The sequence below is a fragment of the Maylandia zebra genome, linkage group LG20 (genome assembly GCF_041146795.1).
Source record: "Maylandia zebra isolate NMK-2024a linkage group LG20, Mzebra_GT3a, whole genome shotgun sequence".
Taxonomy (NCBI): domain Eukaryota; kingdom Metazoa; phylum Chordata; class Actinopteri; order Cichliformes; family Cichlidae; genus Maylandia; species Maylandia zebra.
This window is the reverse complement of record NC_135186.1, coordinates 901,030-927,705: the sequence shown is the minus strand read 5'-3', so window position 1 is coordinate 927,705 and position 26,676 is coordinate 901,030. Positions and strand designations below refer to the sequence as shown.

General features: G+C 42.3%; 2 protein-coding genes across 2 annotated transcripts; both read left to right on the top strand.

Annotated features, from left to right (window-relative positions):
• The first annotated feature begins 200 nt into the window (after window positions 1-200).
• Window positions 201-16,947, top strand: bgnb (biglycan b). Its single transcript, XM_004558875.4, has 8 exons — window positions 201-450; window positions 5,813-6,074; window positions 10,994-11,106; window positions 11,951-12,164; window positions 12,284-12,394; window positions 12,690-12,783; window positions 15,345-15,483; window positions 15,584-16,947. Exons 2-8 carry the CDS (start codon window positions 5,828-5,830, stop codon window positions 15,779-15,781), a joined length of 1,116 nt encoding a protein of 371 aa, XP_004558932.2. The 5' UTR covers window positions 201-450; window positions 5,813-5,827; the 3' UTR covers window positions 15,782-16,947.
• Window positions 16,948-17,039: 92 nt separating this feature from the next.
• b4galt3 (UDP-Gal:betaGlcNAc beta 1,4- galactosyltransferase, polypeptide 3) lies at window positions 17,040-25,753 on the top strand. Its single transcript, XM_004558876.6, has 8 exons — window positions 17,040-17,724; window positions 18,328-18,421; window positions 18,508-19,034; window positions 19,175-19,410; window positions 20,874-21,064; window positions 21,164-21,286; window positions 22,101-22,205; window positions 22,667-25,753. The coding sequence occupies exons 3-8, from the start codon at window positions 18,752-18,754 to the stop codon at window positions 22,992-22,994; spliced, it is 1,266 nt and encodes a 421-aa protein (XP_004558933.1). The 5' UTR covers window positions 17,040-17,724; window positions 18,328-18,421; window positions 18,508-18,751; the 3' UTR covers window positions 22,995-25,753.
• The last annotated feature ends 923 nt before the right edge of the window (window positions 25,754-26,676 follow it).

Genomic DNA, 26,676 nt, shown 5'->3' with positions numbered 1-26,676 from the left:
AATTATTCAAAGTTGTGGATGTTATCTGCTGCGGTTTCACTGCAGAAACGATTGCTTGTAATATCACAGCTCTGCTACTTTCAGCCGTTACTGGCAGGCTGCTGAAATACAGCAAGGAAGTAGACCTACTCCCTCCTCTTCCTCCTCCTTCTTCTCCGAAGCTCAGAGCCTGGCTTGTTAACTTTATGGGCTCAACTCCCTCGGAACGCAGTCATTTCCTCGACTTGGACTGGAAGGCGCGCACACGGTGGCCTGACGCGGAACGCAGTTGCACACGGAGCTGCGGCTGGATGTCAGCGGATCATAGGGAAACACCGCGATAATCCCTAAATGTGATGAAAATATAGGATATTTTATCATCTCCAAGATAAACTGACGCACAGAGGGAGAAAAGCAATCGTCAACCTACTTTTTGGAACTTGGAATAAAAATCTTATTTCTTTCCCAAAGGTAGGGGAGTTGGGTTATTTTAATATATGTACTTTTTAACTTGGCAGCTGACTCGGAAGCAACTTTAGTATAAATGTGTATTACTTCAAATGAGATAGTTGCCTCCGCTTTTTTCTTTCTTTTTTCTTTTTTTTTTAACAAAAAGTTTCCCAAATATTTTTTAAGTTTTGATGGAGCTGCCAGCGTTTATATTTATAGCTGAAAACACAGTACACTGATAGAAATGAATAGAAATCATTTTAATCATTCATTTATTTCCCTGCAAATATCTGATTATGAATATGTGTATTTGATGGCTTTGAGATTCAACCTGTTGCATCTTGTGGTCCATAGCGTTGACCTGTAGTTTTAGCTCTTACCCCAGGCGCCCACAAGATGGCGCAATGAATCTCCAAAGCTCATTCAAGCTCTAATCTTCTAAAGGTAAGAAGATAATTAAGCAAACCTCTTTCCACTTAGTTGGTTCTCTAAATAAGTGGGCTCTTATTCTATCATCAGGCTCTAAATGTAACATCGTGTAGAGCAGGTCTTTAAGGTCCATCCATGCATCCTCATTTTGGGAGAATAATTATAGTGAAACAGCCATTCGAGTCCTTCTTGTATACAGACCTGCTTTACCCTCAAATTCAGCTCTGGGTAGGCCGACACACTGTGTGTGGAGGTACTTTCTTTGGCAAAAAGATTATTATAGCTCGTTCTCCTCTTAGCTGTATTTTGTTTTTTAACATAATATTATGCAGACAAAATATGAAGCTCTTTGAAGAACAACCTTTTTCCTCCCTCAGTGACCCAGTTCTGTCTTGTAATGATCATTATATGTCCAGTGGTTAACTCCCCTGTATGAGACACTGAACTGTCTCCTTAAAGACAGGGAAACTGTGTTAGTCTGACTTCAGCCCGTCAAAATGATGGTCTGAAGCTTCAGGAACAAACAGATTCAGGAACAAACAGATTCAGGAACAAACAGATTCAGGAACAAACAGGCTGCTTTCCTATTGCCGCTCTACACCTGCTGCTCTGTCTGTCCTGTGATTCTCACTATCTCTCTGTCTATCCGTCCACCTGCCTGCCTGGGCACTTATTATGGTGCACCTTTGGTCATCTCCAAGACAACCTGAAGCTGCCTACATTTATTTTTTCTATCATACACTTGCCTAAATGCATACTCAGTCCCATGCAGCTACACATTCTCTCTGCAGATGGTAGTTATCATTTCTTTTCTCCAGTTAGAAGTTGTGCTTTTTTTGGCCATGTTTTGACAATAAAATATGCCAATTGTTCCATTTTGGGTTGTCATAAAGCAACCATTGTTTATAGTCTCTCTTCATACCACACTTATAACTGGCCCAAGTTTTGGAATAGTCCACATGCTCTGAGGCTCATCTGCCCACAGGCGTGGATCCTCAGGTCCTACGCTCCTCTCCAGCTGACTGATTAGGCTCTTTTTTTGCTTTTTAGCTTTGCTCTGCTCACTGCTGTGCATTTGGTTAAGCCTCATCTCTGCAGCACTGAGCTGCTCACCACCACATCCAAGCTTGGTGGCATCAGAGGAGCTGCCAAACAGTTCCTTTTTTTAGGGACGGCAGTCACCAAATTACAGCCGCTGGGGCAGTTAACTCCACCCGAATGCTTGTACCAGACCCGCCTAACAGCCTGCCTGTCTGAAGAGTGCATGAATTGGGGACGCGTGTGAGTGTGTCAGAGTCTTTGTGTTTGTTTGACATCCTTCTTGCAAACATTGTGGTAGGTTTACACTTGTGTAAAAATGTGAAACAGGTGTACAGTGTTACCCACGCTGCTTACAAGATCATATGTCATGTATTCGTGAGTTAATAAACTCTGACACAAGGTTATTAAAGCAGGTGACGTGTGTCCGAGTTTACTGCAGCTTCTGTCCAAGTCAAGGGGAAAAAACGTTCTCACTCAGTGACCAGATTTCTATTTATTCTCTGCAACGCCATGTTAAGCCATGTCAGATCGTTTCAGCACAGTCAGCACTGTGATCACTTGGAGCCACCGTGTGATCTTAATCGGCACCAAGCGTTGACGTGGCGGCTGCCAATACAGTGGTGTTGCAGAGCCAGCTGGCACTTGCTGAGCTCTCTGCCCCACCTTAATTCTGCCAACTCAACTCAAAGCAGAGCTGAACTGTTCCAGAGGATGAAAACGAGGTGCGTTTTACGTCAGGTTCACTGTACAGCGATGTCACAGGGTGAGACCTCATCTCTCGTAGGGGTCAAAGTAGGAAAAAGATGAATGTTTCCTCTCTTTCATCTGCAGAACAGAGTGACATTACTGGCATCTCAGAGAGCACTGAGTTTAAACATATGTATGTTTAGCTTGAAAAAGGCAAATGCTATCATTTTTATGAACTCTGGCTGTAACACAGTGCAGTGATGTGAGGCGCGATGAATAACCCAGGACTTGATGGATGCTTTTTACCAGAACTACGTCCTGATGCAACCTCACATCCTTTTGGGGTTGCGTCAGGAAGAACATCCGGCATAAAAAACAGCCAAATGAAACATGGAGAGATACCCACCATGTGAATAAAGGAGCAGCCGAAAGCAGACTTTACTGTGCTCTGTCTCAGAATCTACGTCTCTTGCCTCTCCCTCTTGTCCAATTTTCACATTTGAATTCAACAGTGAAGAATTGGAAGTTTCTGTTTTCGCCTGCCTGTTATGACAGCTTCAACCACATGTGGTTGTTTACACAGACATATTAAGTGTGAGTATGTGGGCGTGACTGACAAACTGAGAGTGAGGCATCTTTAAGCTTGCAGGGAAATTCCTTAATTTTCCGTCTTTGGTCTGTTCACTTTTTTTTGAAGGTAGAGGGATGTTTGTGCTTGTGCTGTTTCAGCACCGAGCCCGAGGGATCAGTAGCAGCGCTGTATTCTCAAAAGCATGTGGATACGCATAGATTTAAAGGGGATTTCTTCCCAAACGAAAAACATTAGCCTGGTTGCAGCTGCAAATTCAGGTGCAGTTTCTGTCAATTCAGACTCAGTGTTTTAGTTAAAAGCACTAAAAATAGATGTAAAGTCCAAAAGGCAAAGATATCGACTGAGTGTTCACTTAATTTTTGCCAAGTAGTGCAGGAGAGATGCTACGACTTGGAAAGTCCTTTTGTTCCTGTGATCCTTCGGCTCCCTTGTTGCCCACAACCTTCTGCTTACACACAACTCCCACTTTTTCTTTCTTCTCTCTGTCTGTCTCATAATTATCGTTCTGCTCTTTCCTTTTTCCTTTTTTGTGTCGTCTGCACTCCCTCCAGCTACACACACACACTGCAGACAGTAAAGTGAGACAGGAATAGCCAGCCATCCATCCATTAAACCACTCGCCCTTTGGATGGGAGGCGAGATGAAGAGCCAAGGCAACAACAATTAAGGCTGAAGGCTTTGGTTTGTTTCCGTCTCAGCCCGGATGTTTCACAGCTCACAGCTGGAGGGAAAGAAATTCATATGTACAAACACCAGGGTTGGATAAAAGTGGGTATTACCGACTCCTTAATTGTGGGACATAGTAAAGGCTTATCTTCATGACGTGTTTATAGTAGCCTTGTATGTAATTCCTGGGTGATAATAAACCGTATCAGACTTGTTCCTGTCTCCCTTTTTTTCTTCTCTTTGATGCTCAGCACCTCTGTCTGCAAATCGTCTGTCACATCGCTTCAATTCTTTGGTCTGACTGAGAGAAAAAGGCTCCACAAATTAGATCATGGGTGACACTTTTTGTGGATTTACAACGTATACTTCTTATACCTCCCATAATGTTGCAAAGGGACAAACTGCAGAAATTGTAGGTGTATAAATAGGTCTAGTGGTGTCTTCTGTATATCTTCCAGCTCTTTTGTGTGCTGCGTGTCATTGTGTGATGCTGACTATATGCCCTAGCTGTGTCCTTTTGGCTGCATTCTTCTGACCAAGCCAAGGCCAGTGGTGCTTTTTCTTTTCTGGTATAATTTGGCAGCTATTTTTATTGCAGGGAGCAAACTACAGGGGCCAGATATTTGTGCTTCCTGGCCAGGTCCACATCCACGTCTTTCTTCTTTCCTTAAATAATACCATTATTTCTTTGAGTAGAGAAAATTCCATTTGCAATTGCAGTGGTCAGAGAATTAATACATTATTTTCTTAAATAAGAGCTCACAACTCAATATTTACTCACGAGAGGCTCGAATGCTCTAAAGACACGCTCACTTGCTTCCATCTGTTAGCTCCGCCCTCGGCTCCCCCTTGTACTCCCCTTAGTTCTGATAATATTGGGAGTTGAGTCATTTCATCTTCTTGTTTCCAGTGAAAAACAGATCATGTTGCTACAAAACTCTTGTGTTTATCAAGGCCCATTTGCATACTAACCATCTTTTCAGTCTTATGCAGGATTACGGAGCTGGAGATCAGAGGAGGAATTAACACGAAAAAATGAGAGCTTAAAAGGTCACTTCATAGGATTAGCCTCTAGGGTCATGTTTACGACTCTGTATGCTGCACGGCTCAAGTGACCTGCTAACAGTCTCGCTCTTTTTTTTTTCTAGTAATGACTTTTTAGGGGGAGGAATGACTGTGCTGAAGTGTTAGTTAGGTCAGTGCACCCTGTGTAAAGTAGGCAAACAAAAATGCACACGCACACACACTGCTTACATGTCTGATGACATGTAAGCAGTGTGTGTGTGTGTGCACGCGCATACTATGACATCATGGCGTCTGTTTCCTGAGAAACCATGCAAACCTGTATGCACACATTTGCCCTTGCACACCCACTTTCTCCTGTAAATGAATGGTGGCTTTGTTGCAATGCTCATTTGCAGGAATAAACTTTTCCACAATTTACTGTAGGTGATGTCCCTCGCGCTATCTGATTGGCTAGTTAGAAGAGACTTACTCTTATGAGACCTGTGGTGTGCACGAGGCAGACAGTGACATGGTGCGGTTGAAGTCACTTTTCTTCCCAGAGTCAAATGCTGGCAAGTGCTGGAGGGGACTCGGTGCATTTGCCCTCCATAGCCTTAGTTTCACTCGTCCTTCTAGGTGTGCAATAAAGAGTAGGGCTGTAATTATGAATGAGCAGAGCATTTCATGCTATTTTAGAGTGAAATGAAATACACCAGCGAGTATGTGCTGTCTGTGACAGAACAGGTATCCAGCCCTGCCCATGCAGTTTTCCTTTCTCCTGCATGCTTACTTCAGAAACACTTAGATGTGCATATTCCTGTTCTCACACACACACACACACACACACACACACACACACACACACACACACACACACACACACAAAATGTCTCTACACTGGATGAAATTTCTACTTTGTTGCATTAACGCTAAGGCTACTCTCGTTCCTTTGTGTCTTTTCAGGTGCTTCAATTAAAAATGTTGCCACATTGCTCCTTTCTGCTGTTGCTATGCGCGGTCCAGCTGCCCTCCCCTTCCTCTGCCTTGCCCTTTGAGCAGAAAGGCTTCTGGGATTTTTCCCTGGACAGCATGGACGCCGAGATGACCATGGAAATGATGAGGGATCCTGAAGAGGGTTCAGCTGACGATCTGTTCCCTCACGAAATACCCACATGCCCCTTTGGCTGCCAGTGCCATCTCAGGGTCGTCCAGTGTTCTGATCTCGGTTAGTGAGTGTGTGGGAAGGAAATAGAGCATCAGTATGTATTTGTGTAAAGCTTTGTCTTCATTTCACAGTGTGTGAGTGTGGCAGGAAGTTCAGAAAGGGAAACAAAATAGTTGTCTTACTGGTCCAAACCTTGCATAACATTTATGAGCCCTTCTTTAGAGTGGGAGGGAGGGGATTTCTCCACTGGGATAATGGTGGTATATTTTGACAGGGAAAGGCATGTCTTTGAGGGATTTGGTGTTCCAGACTTTGAGGGAAGCTACTGGGTGGGAGAGGAGGAGACACTGTGTGAGCAGAACAGAGTAAAGATTATATCAAAAGATGTCAGGAGTAACCGAGAATAAAAGAAAAAAGTGATAAAGTCAGAGAATTAGAGGTCGGCAGAGAAAATTAAAAAATAACTGATACTTACACGACACGTTTTTATCCTCAGACTGACTCGAAACACTTTCTGCTCACTTTTGGCCTCATTTACCCCAAAACATGCATTCATACACTCACTTTTATCTATGCCTCGGCACTTCTGTCTAATATTGATCTACACATTCACATTCCAGGGAACTGAGGGAAACTCAGGGTTCAGTATTTTGCCCAAGGGCACTTCAAGATGCACACTGAAGGGAATCGAACAGCTAACTTCTGATATGTAGGAGACCCGCTCTACCTCCTGAGCCACAGCCACCCTACGGTGGGCAAAAAAGGGAACTTTGTAAATGAGTCTTGTAAATGTTTTTGCACATATGCTTGGTAACATCTAGTATTAATGTCAACTTAACGTCTAACTACTTGCTCTTTGCATTTGTTCTTTATTAACCAATATAAAACACTTATTTATGCCTTTTTCTATATGAAAAAAAGCACAAATGACCACATATTTCATGAACACTAGGCAAGTTACTGGGACTGGGAATTATTGCTTAAAAGCATCCTAATTAGGCCAACTGCTCTTTGTAAATAAGAAGTGTATGTTTTTCTTATACAACAAAAAGATTCTGAAACTATTCATCAAGTTTTGGATCTCAGATGTGGTCCGTGATGTGGACCACTCAGATGTGGTCCAGTCTAAAAGATAAAGTTCTATTTTTCCCAATTTTGTTCTTCTGTTACAGAATGTGTATTTTCAAGGTTTAATGCAACAGCTGAAAAAAATGTAACACACACATAATACAAAACCCCTTTAATAGAATAATTAGAGTTAAATTCATGTTTTACTTCCCTACAGACTAGTGACCCTGGGCCCCTTCTGGAGGCAGTAGCTAAATTTAGTTCCAGGGAATATTTCTGTCTGATGTAGTTGCAGCAATTTGGACAATTTGACACTAATTTTGCTACAACTAACATTACTATTCAAACAATACTACCTCAGTCTCTCGTATGCTCACTGTTGGTGAAGTGCCTCTAAAAAAAGACTGTAAAATAGATGGAGTGGTGACAGTGAGTCACACTTTTGGTTTGCAGATTGCAAGTTGCACACTTGTCATTTTGGGGATTGCCATGTTGGTTTGTTGAAGCCAGACATGACAATATTCAGACAAGAGGGCAAACCTGGAAATTTGTCAGTTAAAGCTTTGTGAAACAAAATGCATTCGTAATTCACTGTGATGTGAAGTTGGGATGCTGACTTCATAAGAAGGTGTAAAAAACAGAAATCATCCACTTCATAGTTGCCAAGCAGGAAATTGTAGCTATAGATACCAAGAACAATATAACAACGTTTAAACATAAGCATGTTTATTTCGGCTCTGATGGGCTCACAGTTTTTGGCACTTCCACATTGCTTAATTTTTCATCTTGGTCACCTCATTACGCTTATTTAATCTTCTGCGTTGTTGTAACCAACTGGGCTGAAGAGGAGTAGTGCGAGATATAGTCACTTGCTAAAAAGATGTGTAAAAACAGCTGTTGAGTTTCTTTTTATACTTAAGCAGTCTTATTCTTGGAAACTATTATGGAAATGCAGATAACCAAATGGTCTAAGGAAAGAGCTTTTTCAGTTCCTCGAAAAACAGTTCTTGGAAATAAAAGATCTGCATATTTTGTGTGGAAATGCATGTGTGTGAAAAGCAGCCAGCTTTGAACGAGTGACCTTGTGTGACTGTCTTTGTACTTCGGAGACAGTCACACACGAGCATGAAGATCAAACTGCTGGGGAAATATGAGTAGAACTTCACTTTAGATAGAAAACATGTTCAGAGTTAGAAAGCCTATTTAGACACTTCTAACAATTGTTAGTTTTTGCTGGTTTAGATTAAAAAACCTTATAAGTATTAAGTACTGAAAAGGTGAGAATGTATTTCTATCTTGACATATTAATGTACAACTTCTGTATGTTATTAATAGGCAGTTATTAGAAGGTAAAGAAGTAAAAGTCTCAATTCCTAGTAGTTCTAAAATATGGCCAAAGACATTTAAAATTCTCTAAAATGGCAAATAAACAGCATAAATAAGCAGCTAAGTGCTGTATGCACCTTGTTAGTTCGCTAGCTCGCTAGCTAGCTAGGTGATGTGAAAGACAATGAGGTGGAAGCTTGAGAATTAAACCATTTAACAAGATGTTAACAATTCAATTCAATAAAACTTTATTGACCCCGAAGGAAATTAAATTAAATATTGAGTTTTTCTTTTATGATTTTAACACCTTGTGAGGATTATTTGCAGTTATATTCACTATGAGGAATAAACCACGTTGAGCTAGTATCAGCGGTTTGTTTAAAAATATATTTTTGCTTTTCCAGTAGATAAAAATAAAAGCAGAACTGTGCCAAAGTTTGCATTATGTTTTTACTGTCTGTCTGTGAGTTAAGTCGTTTCCATAAAAGCATCCAGTACAATTTAGTCACTGCAGACATTTTAAAAGAGACTAAAAGAAACTGAGTTATGTCTTAATTATGGATGTAAAGATTTTTCACATTATACTAGCTATATAACTCTAATAAGACGCCTTGGTTTAGACATAATGGTTTTGTCGAATCATCATTTTACAACCTCTATATACTTACTGTCCCTGGTCTTTCAGCAGCGGGTAAATGTGGAAGCATATAATTTCCGAGATGTCAAGTGCTTATTTAGAACAGATGTATTTTGGTGCTGGCGTCTGTCTCCTCTCAGTGTGGATCCCAGCATGATGTTGAGTATTTGTGTTGAGTTGAACTGGGGTTTTAGAGGGTGCTAGTTTTGTCAGTTTGCGGTAAAGGCTTTGAGATTTGTGGCAGATGTGGTTGAAGAGCGGTGGTTTGAGGTTTAGAGGGTTTAAGGATTCATTTAATCAGGGTCTCGGTGAAAGCTTTTTCCTAGGTATTCCCATCAAGTTTGTTAGTTTTGATGCCTGGCACGCAGATTTGAAGGTTTCCAACTGGCAGGAGGCCTGCCAAAAGCTGCAGGCGTTGACTGCAAGGTAAATATTTCCTACCACATGAATCATCCTGGTAACATCCTGCACCCTTAGAGTCTCACAGCAGCTGTAATAACTTTATTGCATGTTTAAACAAAAAAAGAAATCATAAATGCAGAGCGTGGTTTATGATTTAAAGAATATACTGAGGATAGAAACTCGATATTTTCCACACAGCTTTCACGAATGTATATTTGCTCTCTAAAGGCAAAATCTGCACTAGATCTCTCTGTGAGGACGCGGTCGGAGCCGAATGTCAGAGGGAGCGACTAAGGCTTGGATCTTATGTGGTGTCATTGAGGGTGTGGCACAGCACAACCAAAGCCATATATCTAAAATTACCTCTAGATGGACAGCTCTGTGGGTCAGATGTGGTTGGTGGCAAACTCGCTCCCAGTGGGACAGCTGGCACTCTCTCACCAGCATGCCCAGTTGCATCATGTCCTCGGTCCAGATGAGGTCGTCCCTGGTTGGGATTCGTCCACTGTGGCCTGTCTGGATTAAGCTACCACATCTGATACACTCGTCCACGTGGCTCTTTGATGTGGTCTTGTTAATGATCACTGGTAGCTGTGTTTATCCGTGCGCTGAGTCATTTTTCCAGAGCTCCCTGAACAAAATAGCAAAGGTGTATTTTCTAACGCCACTTTGGTGTTCACGTGTCGCAGTCTGTTCTAGGCCGTTTGAATTTATCGCTTGGTAACCAAAGATAACAGACTGTGCCCTTCAGTGATGAAACATTCAGTGTTTTCACATCATGAAATAGTGTTAAAAATCAAACATTCAGCTCTTTCTTCTGACAGATATTTGTATAATATTGATTCACAGAACACAAATATTCTGGGAAGTCTCGAATGATTCATGAGTGAAGTTCAAAACAATACTGTGAGGAGAGAAAGTGCTTGACTGTAACAGACCACTCAAGTCACAATCAGGTTAAAATGCAAAGACTTCTTCTCAATTCAACACTTACCCACCACTCACACATTAACACACACACAGCTTTTATTCGTCTGTAGATGTCGGGGCTGTGCCAGTCTCCTTTCTATTTGATGTGTGACTTTATAGTATTTAAATCACATCCTTTGTGACTTCTGTCAAATTGGAAACCAGATGGGAAACATCTGGTGTCCCCATCTGGTGGGAGGGGAATTTATGTTTCTGTGTGCGACAGTGTGTATGCTTGTCCTTGTCAGCGACAAACCAATAATGGTAGCTATACACGGCGTGCTGACGTGCGTGTGTGACCTCCATGGTCGTGTCTATGTCCACCTTTCATTAAAATAATAGACAAGGAGCACCGAGGTACTCATTTGCTACAGTGTGGGAGTGTGATTGGGTTAATTCTTAGGCCTTTAAACCACACACTGTCTATTTATTTTCCAAAGTCGGTGTCTGGTTGAAGTAGTCTTAGAAGTTCCCAGTTTAAAACAAACTGGCTCATAGGGTGTTGGTTTGTAGTCACCCATGGGAGCGTTTACCAGAGGTTGATGCCCTTCTGTGTTTTCACTGCTTTTGTCTTCAGGTTTCACCGAGGTGCCAACGAATATCCCTCGAGACACCAAGTTCCTGGACCTGCAGAACAACCGTATCACTGAGATTAAAGAGAACGACTTCAAAGGCCTTACTAACCTATATGTAAGAGCCAGAAACACTGCACAACATGTTCCCCACTCCCCTTCACAATAAAGGAACGGCTGTACTTAACATTTTTCACTGCCTGAATGGGACCCACAGCCAAACAGCCGCCTCTGTCTCACACAACCTGAATTCACAACAATCAATTGTAGAAATGATTACAACTCTAATGATTAATTCTCAGGTTACTAAAATATGTAAGGAGTTTATATGTATTTTTTAACCTGTGGGACTGTTAAGCAGCTTGCTATCTACTCCTTTTTTCATTAAAGGCATCAGCATTTGGTTCAGTTACATTCTTAAGAATCGGCTCAGCATTTCTCGAAGATCTGCAACTCAGTCATCTCAGCTTGTGTTGGCTTCGGTAGTGAGAAATATAATTAAGACCCCCATTTCTCTGGGATTTAAAGGTTAATTTCCTTGCTTTCTGTCGTCCTCCGCTATGAGAGCTTTAATTGTATTAAAGTTGGAGCCTGAAGCCAAATGGGAGTATTCGAGCTCTCTCAGCAATAAGGCTTTGCTTACTGCTGACCCACATTCTGGAGCTCTGACCAAGAGAAATATTAAGTCTGGCAGTTTAGGAAACCCCTGACATGAAATAACACAATACCATCTCTATTGAGTTCTGCTTACATCAACTACATCTGTCTCCATCTTTCAGCCAGTGTAGGTGGGGAGTCTTCTAGCTGAAACACGCCTATAGTAGGAGCAGAGGGCATAAATAATGATTTTCACATTTTGTGCTTCATTTTTCTTTTTTCCCTTTCATTTTCTGACTTCCTGGTAGCTCATAGACCAAATGGGTGTTGAATTTGGCCTCTCTTTGGTTGTTGCTTCTTTTTAGGGCCTGTCTCTGAGGAATAATCTTATTTCCAAAGTCCACCCCAGAGCATTTGTTCCTTTGAAGCACATGCAGAAGCTCTACTTCTCCAAGAATTTGCTGACCACTATCCCCAAAAACCTGCCTGCCTCTCTGGTAGAGATAAGGATCCATGAGAACCGCATCAGGAAGGTCCCAGCTGGAGCGTTCGCAGGACTGAATAACATGAACTGCATAGGTCAGAATCCTAGAGGACATTCTGTGATGCTTTGCTACTGCGTTGCATTGGCATTGGATTTTAAAGATTAAAGGGAAGGTATTTTATTTCATGCTATGATGTTTTTTTGTTTTTTACAGAAATGGGAGCAAATCCCATCCAGAACAGTGGATTTGAACCTGGAGCGTTTAAGGGACTGAAACTGAACTTTCTGCGTATATCAGAGGCCAAACTAACCGGAGTCCCAAAAGGTAAAAACTTAGCTTTGTGGCTAAAATGCTAGAGATCTTTCAACATTCTAGTATTTGGTAGATTTACAGTAGAGTGTTTTCTTTAGTAAATATATACAGCAGTGTTTTTATGTGCCCTGTAGCACATTGTGATAGACCCCAAAAACATTTGAATGCTCAGATTTCTGCATCTGTCCCTTTTAGATATTTAAATAAAAAGCAAATGGTCAACATGACAAAAAAGGAATGTCCAGCAAGACACAAATCTGTTGTCTCGCTGAAGTGAAGTCTTACATCTATGTTATCTGCACTTCAGATCTCCCACAGAGTCTCCATGAGCTTCATCTGGACCACAATCAGATCCAGGCTGTGGAGCTGGAGGACCTGAGCCGCTACAAAAACCTCTACAGGTCTCCTTCACACTCAAACACCAGACTCATTTCTGAGCACAGCTGAGTTCTTGCACCCTGATCACATTCCCAGTCAGCAGTGCCCCTTAGGGGTAATAATACAAATTACATTGACAGGCCACTGAAAGTAGCAGGGAGCTGACCCACACCGTGCAGCATGTGTGGTGTGAAGACATCACGGGCAAAACCATGAAAGGTTTAAAAACATTATAGGACAACTTTTGTCAGATGATTTGAATATTTATTTGCTGCACATGTTTGGACAACATATGAAAATATCTTCTGTCAGAAAGAGCCATCATGTCTTTTAATGGCTGTTCCAAGTTTCTTCCATACGTCTCCCCTGCAGGATTTCTCTCGTGTTAAAGGAAAAGCATTAGAATGTCTAGAAACCAAAAGTAATCACAGAGAGCACAAATGCAGTCTGTATGGAGTTCAAACTGTAGGCTACTTATAAAAGAAATACAAAAGAAATAGACGTAGCCACTGTGAGATCAACCATTGGTTTCTGTGATCCACATTTTGCAGTAATGTTGTTTTCTCGGACGATGCGGTTATCATTTTTAGATAATACAGTGGAGAGGTCCTGTTCACCGACTTTAACCCTTATAAGTGGCTCAAAACGACCTGGTGAGGTTGTTGTCTTGTAGTATCTTTGTAATGAAAAGTTGTAATTATTTCATATTTGACCAGTTCCTCAAAAAAACATGTTTTATATATTGAAATTTTTACCTGACCTTTCCTACATTTGACAAAATGACTTGCATCTTCTTTCTATGGAATTTCATGGGACCCTTCTTATCAACTGGGGCTGTCAGCGATATATATTTTTGGACCACAAAGAGTGCAACCTCTCAAGGATTATTTAACTAACAGACAGCCTTCATTCAGCCTTCAGGCAGCGATTCATCCCCACTGTAGGCGACTAGCTTGTGCCAAAGTTCATAAGAATCTGGGGGAAACCACTGACCAGCAATTGTGCAGTCCGTTCAGAAAGACAAGATGCAGCATCACCACGGATAACGTTCCCCCCTGTGTGCCTTTTGCTGCTGGAGACACGATTGTGGGGACTCTACAATAGGACAAAGCAGACATCCTTCCTCCGATGAAGGCTACTGACTCCTGGGGCGTTTACAGCACTGAGTTTGGATTCAATGGCAGCCTTACAGTGCTCAGCTAAGTCAGCAAGAGATGAATGACTGTTGTACCCCTGAGCACAATGTATCACAACAAAATGGTGGCTGGTACCAGAAAAGTGAAAAACCCCCACAATTTTTCATATTCTAAAACAAGACCAAAGCAGATGTAGATGCTATGGACCAGATGGTTGGCACCCACTCTGCACCTGCAAGTGTAAAACATAGAGGTGGCCCATGCTGCTGTGGTATAACTTGACATTGCCACCCTTGATGCCGACACCTTCTTCACAGCTAAGCACCCTGAATTCAAGAATGGTATCACCAACGCATGATGGGTCTTCCTGGTGTGGCAATAAGAGAAGTCGGCTGGAAGTTGCCTCCAACTGCAAACTCCAATCAATGAAGCAAAGGTGTAGGGTGCCAAAAGCTAAAACTCGGCCACAGGAAAACAGCAGACAGGGCCAACCAAAGACAACAATATTCCATATAACAAAGATCATAAAGTCAGCAGTCGGTGTGGAAATGCACTGTGTGCAATGATTACAGCCAGAAACAGCTGGTTTGTCACAACTACAGTGAAGGACAAGGCAATAAAGAGAGAGGAATTGTCTGGACACATGTGCATATATTCTCTTTCACACAAACAAATTGATCTCAACGTTGTTCTGTTGTGTAATTTTTTTCTATTCTAATTTTCTAAACGTTTAAACATGAAATCATCATCTTGTGTGGACCAAAGTTTAGTACAAAATGTAACACAAATGATTATTTTTAACCAAAATGACAAAAGTATAAACACAACGATCTTAACACGCATCATTTTTGACCCACCTATGGACGAGTGGAGGGTGAGGTCACTCGTGCATGTAAAGGTTAAATATTGGAGGTAAGGACTGGCAGACAGTGACTGGCTAAAGCTCCTTGTGCCAGCAGAGCACTGCCCTGACTATCAGCCACTATCACAATGAAGTGGGCTAAAAGACGTTCACCATGAAGATGTTATGAAGGGTTAAACTATGTTTTTATGCCACATTGCAAACATGCTTTTATTGCTGTTAGCGTGGGCATTTTAACATGAACGTCTGTGGGGATTGAGACACTTTCCGTCCTCGAATAGCCCCAGCAGGTACCTCATTTTTTGCCACATATGCTTCATTTTTCAGCCCATTAAGTTGCTACACAGATGAGAACAAAGACTTTCTTCCTCTGCTCCTGTGGCATCGTGCTGCATTTATAGTAGTAGAGACAGGCTGACGTGGCCCTATTCCTCACCTGGCTTAATATAACTTTCTTAAAGTGATAATAATCTGGAATTATCCTGTTATTTCGGCTCACAATACATGAAACATTTGAGTGCAATGTGCCATGCATTGGCCCATTTTCTGCCTGTTTAAAATGTTCCTTTCGCCTGGCATTTTCCAGGTTGGGCCTTGGGTTTAACCATATCCGCAACATAGAGAACGGCAGCCTTTCCTACCTGACCATGCTGAGAGAGCTGCATCTGGACAACAACCGCCTCACTCGTGTTCCCCAAGGCCTTCCAGATATGAAATACCTGCAGGTGAATCTAATGTGTGCAACCAATTTTGATTTCCATTTGGTATTGATTCTCACAGTGCTCTCTTCTACTGTCCCTCCTTTGCCACTGCGGCTTTTTTTAGGTGGTTTATCTCCATTCCAACAACATCAGCCAAGTGGGTGTGAATGACTTCTGTCCTCGTGGATTTGGGATGAAGAGGACATTCTATAATGGCATCAGCCTGTTCTCTAACCCTGTCAAGTACTGGGAGGTGCAGCCAGCGGCATTTCGCTGCGTGAGCGACCGGTTCGCCATTCAGTTTGGCAACTACAAAAAATAAAAACCAGGCAGACGCTGGAAAAGAGGGAGGATGATTGATGAAGGGATGAAGAACGGATAATTTAAATAATGAAATAAAACTTGAGATATGGAGTGAGGTGAATTTATATCTGAGATTATTAATTTTATTATTATTGTTTTTGTAAAGAGGATAAGTGAGGAAGAGGGTGGGCAATAAACTGATGAAGTGAAAAAGAGGAAGTGAAAAATACAATCCCATAACTTGAAGGGAGTGGAAAGCAAAAGGCTTACAGTTCTGCATGTGAATTTTGCTTGTTTTGAATTCAAGGTTCTGAAAGTTTTTTCTGTTTGATGAAGTCAAAAATGAGAAGAATGTTTCATTCTGAGGAAAACCGAGTGCTTAAAACTTGTGAAACGCTCCATTTTTTCACAATAGTTCTTATTGTAATTGAGGTCGTTCTTCTTATATTAACATTCTGGTTACGATTATGAGAAAAGAAATAGAAAAGGCAGCGCATTATAGATTTTTATATATAAAAGGTGCTTTTTATAACTTTCTGTGTGTTGATTTGGTAAATACATTAAGTCCTCCCTGTTTCACTGGTCTGAAGCCATTTGGCTTGTCACTCTGTGATTAAATTATACTGTATTTATAAACCAAAATTTGGGCTTTTCCCACCATCTACAGACAAAAAGGTTGCACTAAAATAAAAACTTCAGTTCAAGATAACAACAAGTGGACTCAACAACAACAACAAGTGACAGGTTTAAATTCTGCTAAATAAATGTGCCTATTGAACATATTTGACTGAACCACCACCCTGTGCCATTACTACATATTACACCATCTGAGCAATACCTTAATACAGTATTTCATACGGGAGCAGTACAGTAGTGGGAATGTGCCCAAGATGGAGACAACACACAGTCCGCTTTGCTTTGAAACAATGAAAGTAGTGTGTTCACTCTGTGCTACAATCAGTGGTAGTGTCATTGCATCGTTTTGCACAGTTTTTTCTGCTTTGCCTTTTCTGCTTGGAGGTTTACTACGAGGCTAGCCTTTTGTTTTGTTTTGCATTTGTAGACCTATGTGGAAATACTTTAATATTATGTCTTACGTCCTGTCTCTCTTCTGTAATCTGACAACCTACTGCTGCATGTGAATAAAGACATTTTTAGTCTGCTGCATTAAGTGCAAGAACAACCGATCGCCCTGGGTTTGATGCTCTGTGAGAAATAAAGAAGAAATACCAAAAAATGGAAAACATTTGATGAATGAATCATGAACTTTGTACAGAAAGAAGCTAAAGAGAGTTGAAGTCTTTTAGTTCAGCCTGACAGAAAATGATTCTACAGACAAAGATGGTATTCCTGTGTATTCTAGGTGAGAACTGTTTCATGCACAACATATACTGATAACAGTGCTCTTTCAGAGCTGATGATCTCACCCACACAGAGAAAAGAGGGCGGTGACGCAGGAAATTCGCCCTAATCAGTCAGTACTGGGTGGAAGGGAAAAACCTGTGAAATAAAGTCACTGGATACATTTAAATTTTCCTTATGATGGCACAGTCAACCTCTCGTCATCATTATTAGCATTTACTGCGCACGGTCAGATCTTCACTGCTGGCACAATCACACTCTCCTTTAATTTTCAAATGTGCCGCTGTGCGCGTCACCGTGGTGCGCCTCTCCTCCGTGTTCCGATGAGGCAGAGCGCACTTGTCTGTGTGTTTTGTGTTGACACTAGAGGGGTATGCGGCGATGATCTTGCGTGTGAAAACGTCTGCAGCGGTTTCGGAGCAGCTACGGACACATTTCGCGTTGGACGAGAGACTAGGAGGAGGGCAAAGACGATCGACCGGCATCAGCAGGAGAAAAACAGCATCGCATAGTCCATCGCGCCGCTGTAGCGACCGTAGCGGCCCGTCGATTCTCAGAGGAAGCCAGGAGCTGGATTTGACATGTCGCAGGGATGTGCTGGTGAGTCGGCTCGTGCATCGGGGTGCGGGGAAGCTTGCGCGAACCTGGGAATAGAAATCTTTGACGTAAACGAGAGCCTTTGCGGGTAACGGGAGAAGTCGCGTACACAGCAATGCTGCTGCATACATGTCACTGACATATTTTCCCTTTAGTTATGTAAATACTGCAATACATGCTCACTGCATGGGCCTAAAGATGGATGCTCATAGGCTAATCACCTGCATGGCAGGTTGTCCCCGGTCATAACCACGGCGCCTTTGCGTTCATCCACTTCCTATTCTTCTTCTTGTTTTTAAGTGAATGAACTGTCGTCTCCCTGGGAAACTTAGCATCATATTAAGTGATTAAGCCACTCGCGCTTGGATAGCTGTCGCATCTAACTGTTTGGACTAAAGGGGCTGCGATGTTGGGTTCATTTGTTTGATCAGACTCGCTTCCATACGTGCATCATGAAAAATGTCAGCTGAAACGAAGCCATTCTAAATAAAGAAGCAAACATGAATGACATTTGTTTGTAGCTGCTTGTCATTCCCTGGCCTATTTTAGCTGGGACAGGACTGGTGCTGCATTGTTATGCATTCAGTTCTTTTCTTTACCTCGCAGAGAGCCTGATGATGACAGGAGGAGGAGAAGGAGAGAAGTGGAGCGAGGCTTTACTGGTCCCTGACAGGTTTTAATTAGACCCGTACAAAAACAGGTGCCTGACATCTAGACTGTTGTAATGTAATAATGATACAAACAACAACGGTCACCATAAGGTAACAGCTGTTCTTTTTCTTTCAGCTGACGCTTTGTGGTCAGAAGGTGATGGCAGTGCTGACTGAGCTTCACCACTACTACCACCCATTCCTAAAAATGGAAGCCCACCTCCAGTGCACCTGAGCCCACATTTAGTGCTCCTTTCTTCCCCTCCCTCTCCTTCTGCCTTTCCTTGCTCATTCTCCACCTCTTCCACAACCCCCACCTCACTTAACTGCAATACTTCCCCTCATCTCCTCCCATCTCTCCACTCTGTTTCCCTAGAATAATGGCGTACTGTGGGCGCTCTCTGGACTCTCCATGCACGTTAGCCTTGCTGATAGGCTTCCAGTTTGCCTTTGTGCTCTATTTCTCCCTTGGGGGCTTCAGAGGCCTGGTGTCTGTCCTGGTGCACACCACAGAGCCCGAGTTTGATTACTCTCGACCACATGATGTATACACCAACCTCAGTCATCTGGGAGTACCGCCTCCCCCGCCTCGCAACTCTGGCACTGGACCCCCTGCCACTGGCCCACCACTAAGAGACTGCCAGATCCCTTCTCCATTGCTGGGTGAGAGAGAGAAGGGTGACAAATAAATGTTTGTGAGTGTAGCACACAGTGAAACGCAAAATGACTGTTGCTATTTCCTTTGTATTCTTGAGCTGATAGAAACGAAGCCAGAAACATTCTGTCTCCTTTCCTTTGGCCAGTTGGACCCGTGTCTGTCCATCTTTCGTCTCCTCTGTCTCTGGAGGAGATCAGACAAAGAAACCCATTAGTGTTGCCAGGTGGACGCTACCGGCCTCCAGACTGTGAACCACGCCACCACACAGCAATAGTGGTGCCGTACCGAAACCGCCAGAGCCACCTCCGTGCCCTCCTCTACCACCTCCACCCCTTCTTGCAGAGACAGCAGATACACTACAGCATCTACATAGTGCAGCAGGTCAGGTTATGTATAAGTGAGTGTGCTAGCTGTTTTATAGTGATTCCTCCTGTGTCTTGTTCAGCGTGATTGTCAGCAGCTGCATGTTTGCCTTCCATGAGCAAAAGCAAAGCATTATGCAGTGGGATTGTTGTTCTAGTGGATCAGAGGTGCTACTGAGTAAAACGTTTGCCTGCTGATGTTAAGGGTGTAACAGTAATGGTAGTGTATGTGCTGCTACAAAGTATTGGTCTTGTGATATTGGAGTATTGGGCTATGGTTTGACTGTATCTAATATATACCACTTTATTAGGGGCACTTGTTCAACTGCTTGTAAATGTAAACATCTAATGAACCAATCACTGTGCAGCAGCTCGATGCGTTTAGACATGTAGACGTTGTCATGACAACCAACCCAGCTAAGCATCACAATGGGGAAGAAAGGTGATTTCAGTGACTTAAAACGTGGCATCATGGCTGGGCTTGTCTGAGAGACCGCTGATCCATCGGGATTGTCACACACAACCATCTCTGGGGTTTACAGAGAACAGCAGAAATCAGCAGTTCAGCAGCTCTTTGGGTGAAAAGGCCTTGCCGCCCCCCTTGGCTGTGCCCCTGCCCCATTGGTCATGGTCATTATTGCTGACCATACCTATCCATATCCATCCTTTTTGCAATTGCAGTGTACCCATTTTCTCATGGCTGATTCGAATAGGATAACACACCATGTGACAAAGCTATAATAATCTCAATCTAGATTCTTGAACATGATATTGAGTTCAGTGTGCTCAAATGGCCTCCACAGTCACCAGGTCTCAATTCAGTAGAGCACCTTTGTTTTGTGCTGGAATGGAAGCTATTCCAATAAATCTACAGCAACTGTGTGATGCTGTCCTTTCAGTACAGACAAAGATGTTGTTTTTAGCGCCTTGTTGAATCTGTGCATTGAAGAATCAAAGAAAGGAGGTGTACCTAATTAAAAAAGTGTCCAGTGAACACATTTGAATGTTGCTGTTTTTACAGCTCTTGTAGGACTTCTAACTAGTTTTATTGCAAATTATAGTCATTATTATTATAGTGTGGTTTCATTTAAAATGGTTGTGAGATATGTGTTTGTTAGCTTTATCTGCCTGGACCAGTGCAATAGAGGTGAATTGTTTTTAGGTTACAGCTCTCGATCTAAGCAAATCATACCTCAGATATTTCCGTGGTAGATGGGACGTCATACTTTCTGTGTATTAAACATTACATTCCCATGCTACAGCTGAATTTAACCATAGTGGTGTAGTTGGAGATTCATTTTTTCCTTCAGGTAATAAGCAAATCTTTAAAATGATGTGCTATTAATCAGTGTCAACAAATTCCCCTGTGCTCTGCTACCTCAAATATCCCTGTTGTTCAGAATTTCTAAAAACTGCTGCATTTATTTAAGTCTTCACGTATTAATGTGTAAATACATTAATCTGCCTCATTTGATGTTTCAGTGGGGAAACAGCACTTTTAATCGAGCCAAGCTGTTAAACGTTGGGGTGCGGGAGGCACTCAGAGATGAAGACTGGAGCTGCATCTTCCTGCATGATGTTGACCTGCTGCCTGAAAACGACCACAACACCTACACCTGCCACAAACAGTTTCCCACACACCTGTCGGTGGCCATGGATAAGTTCCGATACAGGTAGAAGCACAGAATAAACGAGGGTGGGGCTGGTCTTTCATACATTTGCATTGCCCTGAGACATTATTTTCAAGATTGTGCGTGCTGTGACCCTCCCAGGTTGCCATACTCACAGTATTTTGGTGGGGTATCTGCGGTGACCCCAGACCAGTACATGAAGATGAACGGCTTCCCTAACCAGTACTGGGGTTGGGGCGGGGAGGATGATGACATTGCTGCCAGGTAAAGAGGATAAATGAGGCAGACACCCTGCATGATGTAAACTGTAAACTGTGCGTGCTGGGATCAGAACTCCATGCATAACCATTTCAGTTTGCCTCTTCTTGTACTTTTTCACTCTTGCTCTCGTCAGTCATCATTTTCTCATGTTTACAGCTTCAGTACCGCATGTTTTCTTTTGCTTTGACTTATATTTTATGTCCTAACATCATCTTTCATCTTCATGTCTCCTCCCATTGCTGTGGCTTTGCTCTTTGTATGTCTTGCAGTGGGCACAATGGGTATGTTCACATGCACTAGCTTGCAGACTTGGACTAGGCTGTGTGCTTAAGAGTTTTCAAACTCTTCTCATTTCTTTACTGTGCTCCCCTCTTTCCACTCTGTGGCTTTTCCAACATTTGCCAATGTGTAACAACTGAGTGCAACAATAAAATTTAATTAGGACAACACATCCAAGAATGTTTCACAACCTTTGGAAACACTGCCTTTTGTGCATGATCTTTGCAAATTATATCATGCAGAGAACATTCGCAGCATTAGTTACACCCTGTTTTGGTTGATTTAGATAACTGGAGTGGTACAAAAGCAACAGATGGAAAAGAAAAAGGGAAGCGCAGTATATTCTTCCACCCATAAGACATGGCAGTTTGTTTTCACCCTCTTCTGTTCGTAATCCTGATTTTTCCTTCTTTAAATGTAGCCCGCAGGGGGCTAGATGTTTATGTAAAGTTTGTTTTTGTGAGATTAGCTTTGCAGTTTTATGCAGCACATGTTTAAGAGTCTGTTTTTGGCTTACTGTTGTGTGCTGCTGATCCAGAGTGCGTCTGTCTGGCATGAAGATTGTGCGCCCTCCAGTGGCCATTGGCCATTACAAGATGATCAAGCATAAAGGAGACAGAGGCAATGAGCAAAATCCACGCAGGTACGTACTGGCACACTCACAGGCATGTAAAATATTTGTAAAGGCTTCTCTTTCTTCATCTGATCTAATGGAATATCTGCCTCAGTAAAAGGGGAAGGTATTCAAACGACCTGATCACGTCATGAACTTTTCTTGTCTCCAGCTGTTCCCATGTTGAGTTTTTACTGTTATAGTTGTTGCTTTTTGTCTGTTGACTCAGTGATTTGTACAGTTTGTCCTCTGCTTACTTTCCCTCAGGGCGTGTGCTTGTATCTTCAGACTGATTGTATCTAAAACGTAATTAGGTCTTATCTCATTCTCCATGTCATCAGCCTTTTATTAACTTTTATGGAAAGTCTTTGTCATTAAAAGCAATCACTTTGCAGTATATACATCTTTGCCTCCTTGCAGAGAGCCAGATGAAAAGCTTTATGTTGGGTGAAACCGTCACACAATCTTAAATATGGCTTTTGTCATTCTAGGTTTGACCTTTTGAAAAGGACCAGGCTCAATTGGCGCTCTGACGGCCTTAACTCTTTGACCTATGAGCTGCTTTCCAAAGAGCTTGAGCCGCTGTACACCAACCTGACCGTCAACATTGGAGAAGACCCCCATCTGGCCCTGGGCAGGGCCCCCATTCCTGTGAAAGCAACAACCCCTGCCCACCGACGTAGCACCAGCAAGACAGGAGACCCATTCAAACAGGGAAAGAGGCAAGAAGTGCCAGCAAATATGACCGTGGCCAAGACAGAACCTGGTCAGTCAAAGACAGCCAATCAAATAACACAGCAGAAGAAGAAGATGAAATGAGACTAGGTGCATATGAACCTGTAGCTTCCCTTTTCAGTTTGATCTGAAAGACAAAATGGAGAAAAGCAGCATAGATCTGTTCTGTCGTGGGACTTTTAAGTACAGCAGCTTTTTGTGCTCGGTGTAGGTTCGGGGTAATTAGGGGTAATTACACCACGGCTCAAATGAAGAAGCCAGTTTTGTCAACGGGGTGAAGAACACTTCTGAGTCACCTCGTCTTGGCTCATCATCTGCTAAATGTGATGCCGGCTGTGGTGGCTGACACGTCTGTGGCCGTGCTCAGCAGAACCAGAAGATGAACGATGGGCGATTCAGTCATGTCCACGCGGAGGTTCAAAACAAACGGTGAAAATGAGACAGCATATATAAAAACCTCTGCACACAGACTCGTCTGTTGCAGGCAGACCTCTGGCTTCGTCCAGTCTGCTCCCAAAAACAAAGGAAACTGCTGCTGTCTGTCTACGCCACTCTGCAGTGGGTTTGTGTTTCTGTGCCTTCTCTCTTTTATGCGCGTTTTATAGACTGGTATAGCTGCTTTTAGATGCCCACACAAGGTTAGTTTGACCTCTTCTGCCACACGGGAAGACTTAGAAGGCAGGGATGACGAAGCTGACCCGGGATTAGAGGAAATTTGTTCAGAACTGCCATTTTATATTTCTGTGCATTGATCAAACGCAGACCAACTCGATAGATATGGGACAATTCTAGAGTTTATATTTATATAGAGAGACTTCTTTATTTGTTTACCGTTTTGTTTTACATGTCCTACCTTACAGTCTGGTGCCTCTCTCTCTCTCTCTGACATTTAGTTCATAGACAATCAAATTACATAGAAGAGAACTCTGCATTCAACCACATAACAAAATGAGGAAGTACTATCATGCCCGTGTCCACGCCTGTCAGATAAACAGACTGGTCATGGTATTCGTTGTCTAGTTTGACTATACTCTCAACACATGGATAGACCTGTGCTTCTGATATTACCTGTGATTGATTATTTTCTTTTAGATTAGTCAAGTATGGTTAAAAATAACAAACAAACTCGCAGACGACACTTAAAGCGTGTGACTTTCAGATGGTGTTTAATATCTAAAGTGGTCGTGGTTACACTGCAGCACTGTGGATAGATTTAGGTCAGCTTTTGATTAGAAGCCCTGACGTATTCGTAGGCAATATAAATGGATGTTTCTTTGCTGTATTGATTCCCTGAAATGAAGCTTCTGTGTCTTGAAGGGGATGAGACAAGCCAGCAGGACAATGTGCTTCATGTAAACACGGTCGCAGGGCTGCCAAATCAGGACATGCATGTAGGTCATTTTCTGTTGATCACGTATAATCTGAAAGCATCAAGTATTTTTTTCTCTGTTAATTTGTGATGTATTATTTCCAGTGCTCGTCTCTCTTTACCTTACGCGAGGGCAGAGTTCATGAGGGGAGCATAGTTTACTGGTGAGGGACTAGAGTCTGATTCATTCATGGGCGACAGGATTTCTTGCTGCTAATTGACTAGGAAAACTGTACAATTACAAATAGCTTAAGATGACATACTGTAACACTACGTTTGTGTTGTGACACAAACGGGTAATGTATTACTGAAGCGAATTTGAATGTATTTAATTTATTGTGTAAGTACTGAGTCACTGATAGTAATGTGCAGACCTCTGAAGGGATCTTGTGGTGCAGATGTGTGAAACACTCTTCTCCATTGCAGATCAGATTATCATTCCTTTACATCACATCTCCACATTTCTCGCATATACATTGTGCCTCGTGAGATGAGCCACTGAACTATTAAAGGTATGCTGCTGGATTTTATGTGAGCACCCTCAAGTGGCAAAGTCGGGCATAGCGCCAGCCAAGAGGGGAGCAAGGACTGAATGAAACTGCAGAGTTGTGACATGAATGTTAATCATTCGCGGTCGCCATTCACCGTTTTAAACCAATCAAATCTTTGCATTGCTCTGGGTGGACGGCTTCTCGGTTACGTCGTATCACGTGACTGATCCTGCTGGTTTCAAAGGGTAAAGTAACAGACAGCTTTGTGGACCATAATCAAAGAATCTTTGTTTATTTTGAAATAATGTTTTAAGCAAAGAATGTTATATAAAGGCCGCATTGAGAGAACACTTAGAATAAATAGGATCTCATTTCTTAGCTTTATAAACATGGTTATATATCATAATATTATCCTCCATATATCATATTATCTGGGAGAAAATCCTGTATGACATGTAACACTGACACACTGGAAGCTTTTAAGGACATTATGTGGCATAATCTCAGCTGGATTAATCAGCAAACTATGTGCTTACCTGGAGACTGTTCTATATTTAATAAATAGGCTAGTTTTTATAAACATTTTCGCATACGTGTTGGAAATATATATTGTTGGAAAGCAAAGTCAGTAAACAGCATCTAGATTTCATAGCAACAGTTTCTGTTTATTTGTTATTCATGAAGTTGTTGACGTTTAAATGATGAGACTCACTTGGCTGGAGAGACGAGATGCTTGCGCTCTCGTGACAAACGGCACGCGGATCGTACAGTGACGTCACCGAGAGGGACGCTGATGCCCGTCTGCAATCGAGGCTGCCTTATTTACCGACGTTATCTTGAAGATGAAAGTGTGTATGTGTGTATGTGTGCACGCCGTGTGTCAGTGTAGAGCACAGTCAGCAAAAAAGGCAACGCAAGCATATGATGGACAGTGTTGTGATAGCGAGCAAATATGTATTCCAATAAAAACGAAATCAAATAAGGCCTCATTTCGATGTTGTCTATGATTATGATCGCTGCACACATTTGATAACAGGTATACACACACACTTATGCAGCGTGCATGCCACACTATCAATACACTGCAGTGCTTATGGTGAAGCACTTACCCTCGTCGAACACTCAAAGCCTCTTAATGAATACCGCCTTTACCACTCTGATTGATGGTGCTACAGCTCAAAGACTGCAGACATCAGATGCTCATGCATGGCTGATAGATTATAAGTCATATATCACCATCCACTCATGCTGTGGAGTGGTTTAAAAACCCCTCACTAACCTGTTACATCACCCAGTGTATTGCAGGCCTCAATGTTCCATGTAAGCATCAAAAGCAGGATTAAAAAGTTGGATATGAGATCATACCTATAAATAGACAGTAACCCCCAGCTCTGTATGTTCGATCTGTTTCATAATCTAAAAAGCTGTGTGACTCACCAAGAACGGGCGAAAACACAAAATCATGAGCAGGGCTGGACAAAAACATCCCCTTACAGCCAATCCCACTGCAGCAGCAGCAAAGCCTCGAAGAGGACTGTGGGGCTGAATCAACAGCCTGATATTGTCAATGATTCCTTACTGTACAACTTCTGCTGATAGTAATCAAATGCAGTAACCATGCCCTAACAGGCTTTTGTGTGTTTTTAACCAATCAGAATTTATTAGCAACATTCCTGCTTAAAGTCTGACTGAGCAGACTCAGTAATGTAAGTAATACTGCAACATAGCAAAACCCTGAACCCCCTCAAGAGCTCAGCTTTTCATGTGCTAAAGAAAATGTTTTGGATTGTGTCGACTGCATAACTGTACTAAATATTTTTGTGGTTAGATCATTCTTTTGTATGTTATGTGCTTTTTGTGCTGTGAAACAGTCTTTAGCTTTACATTTGTGTATATTTTGCTTCAG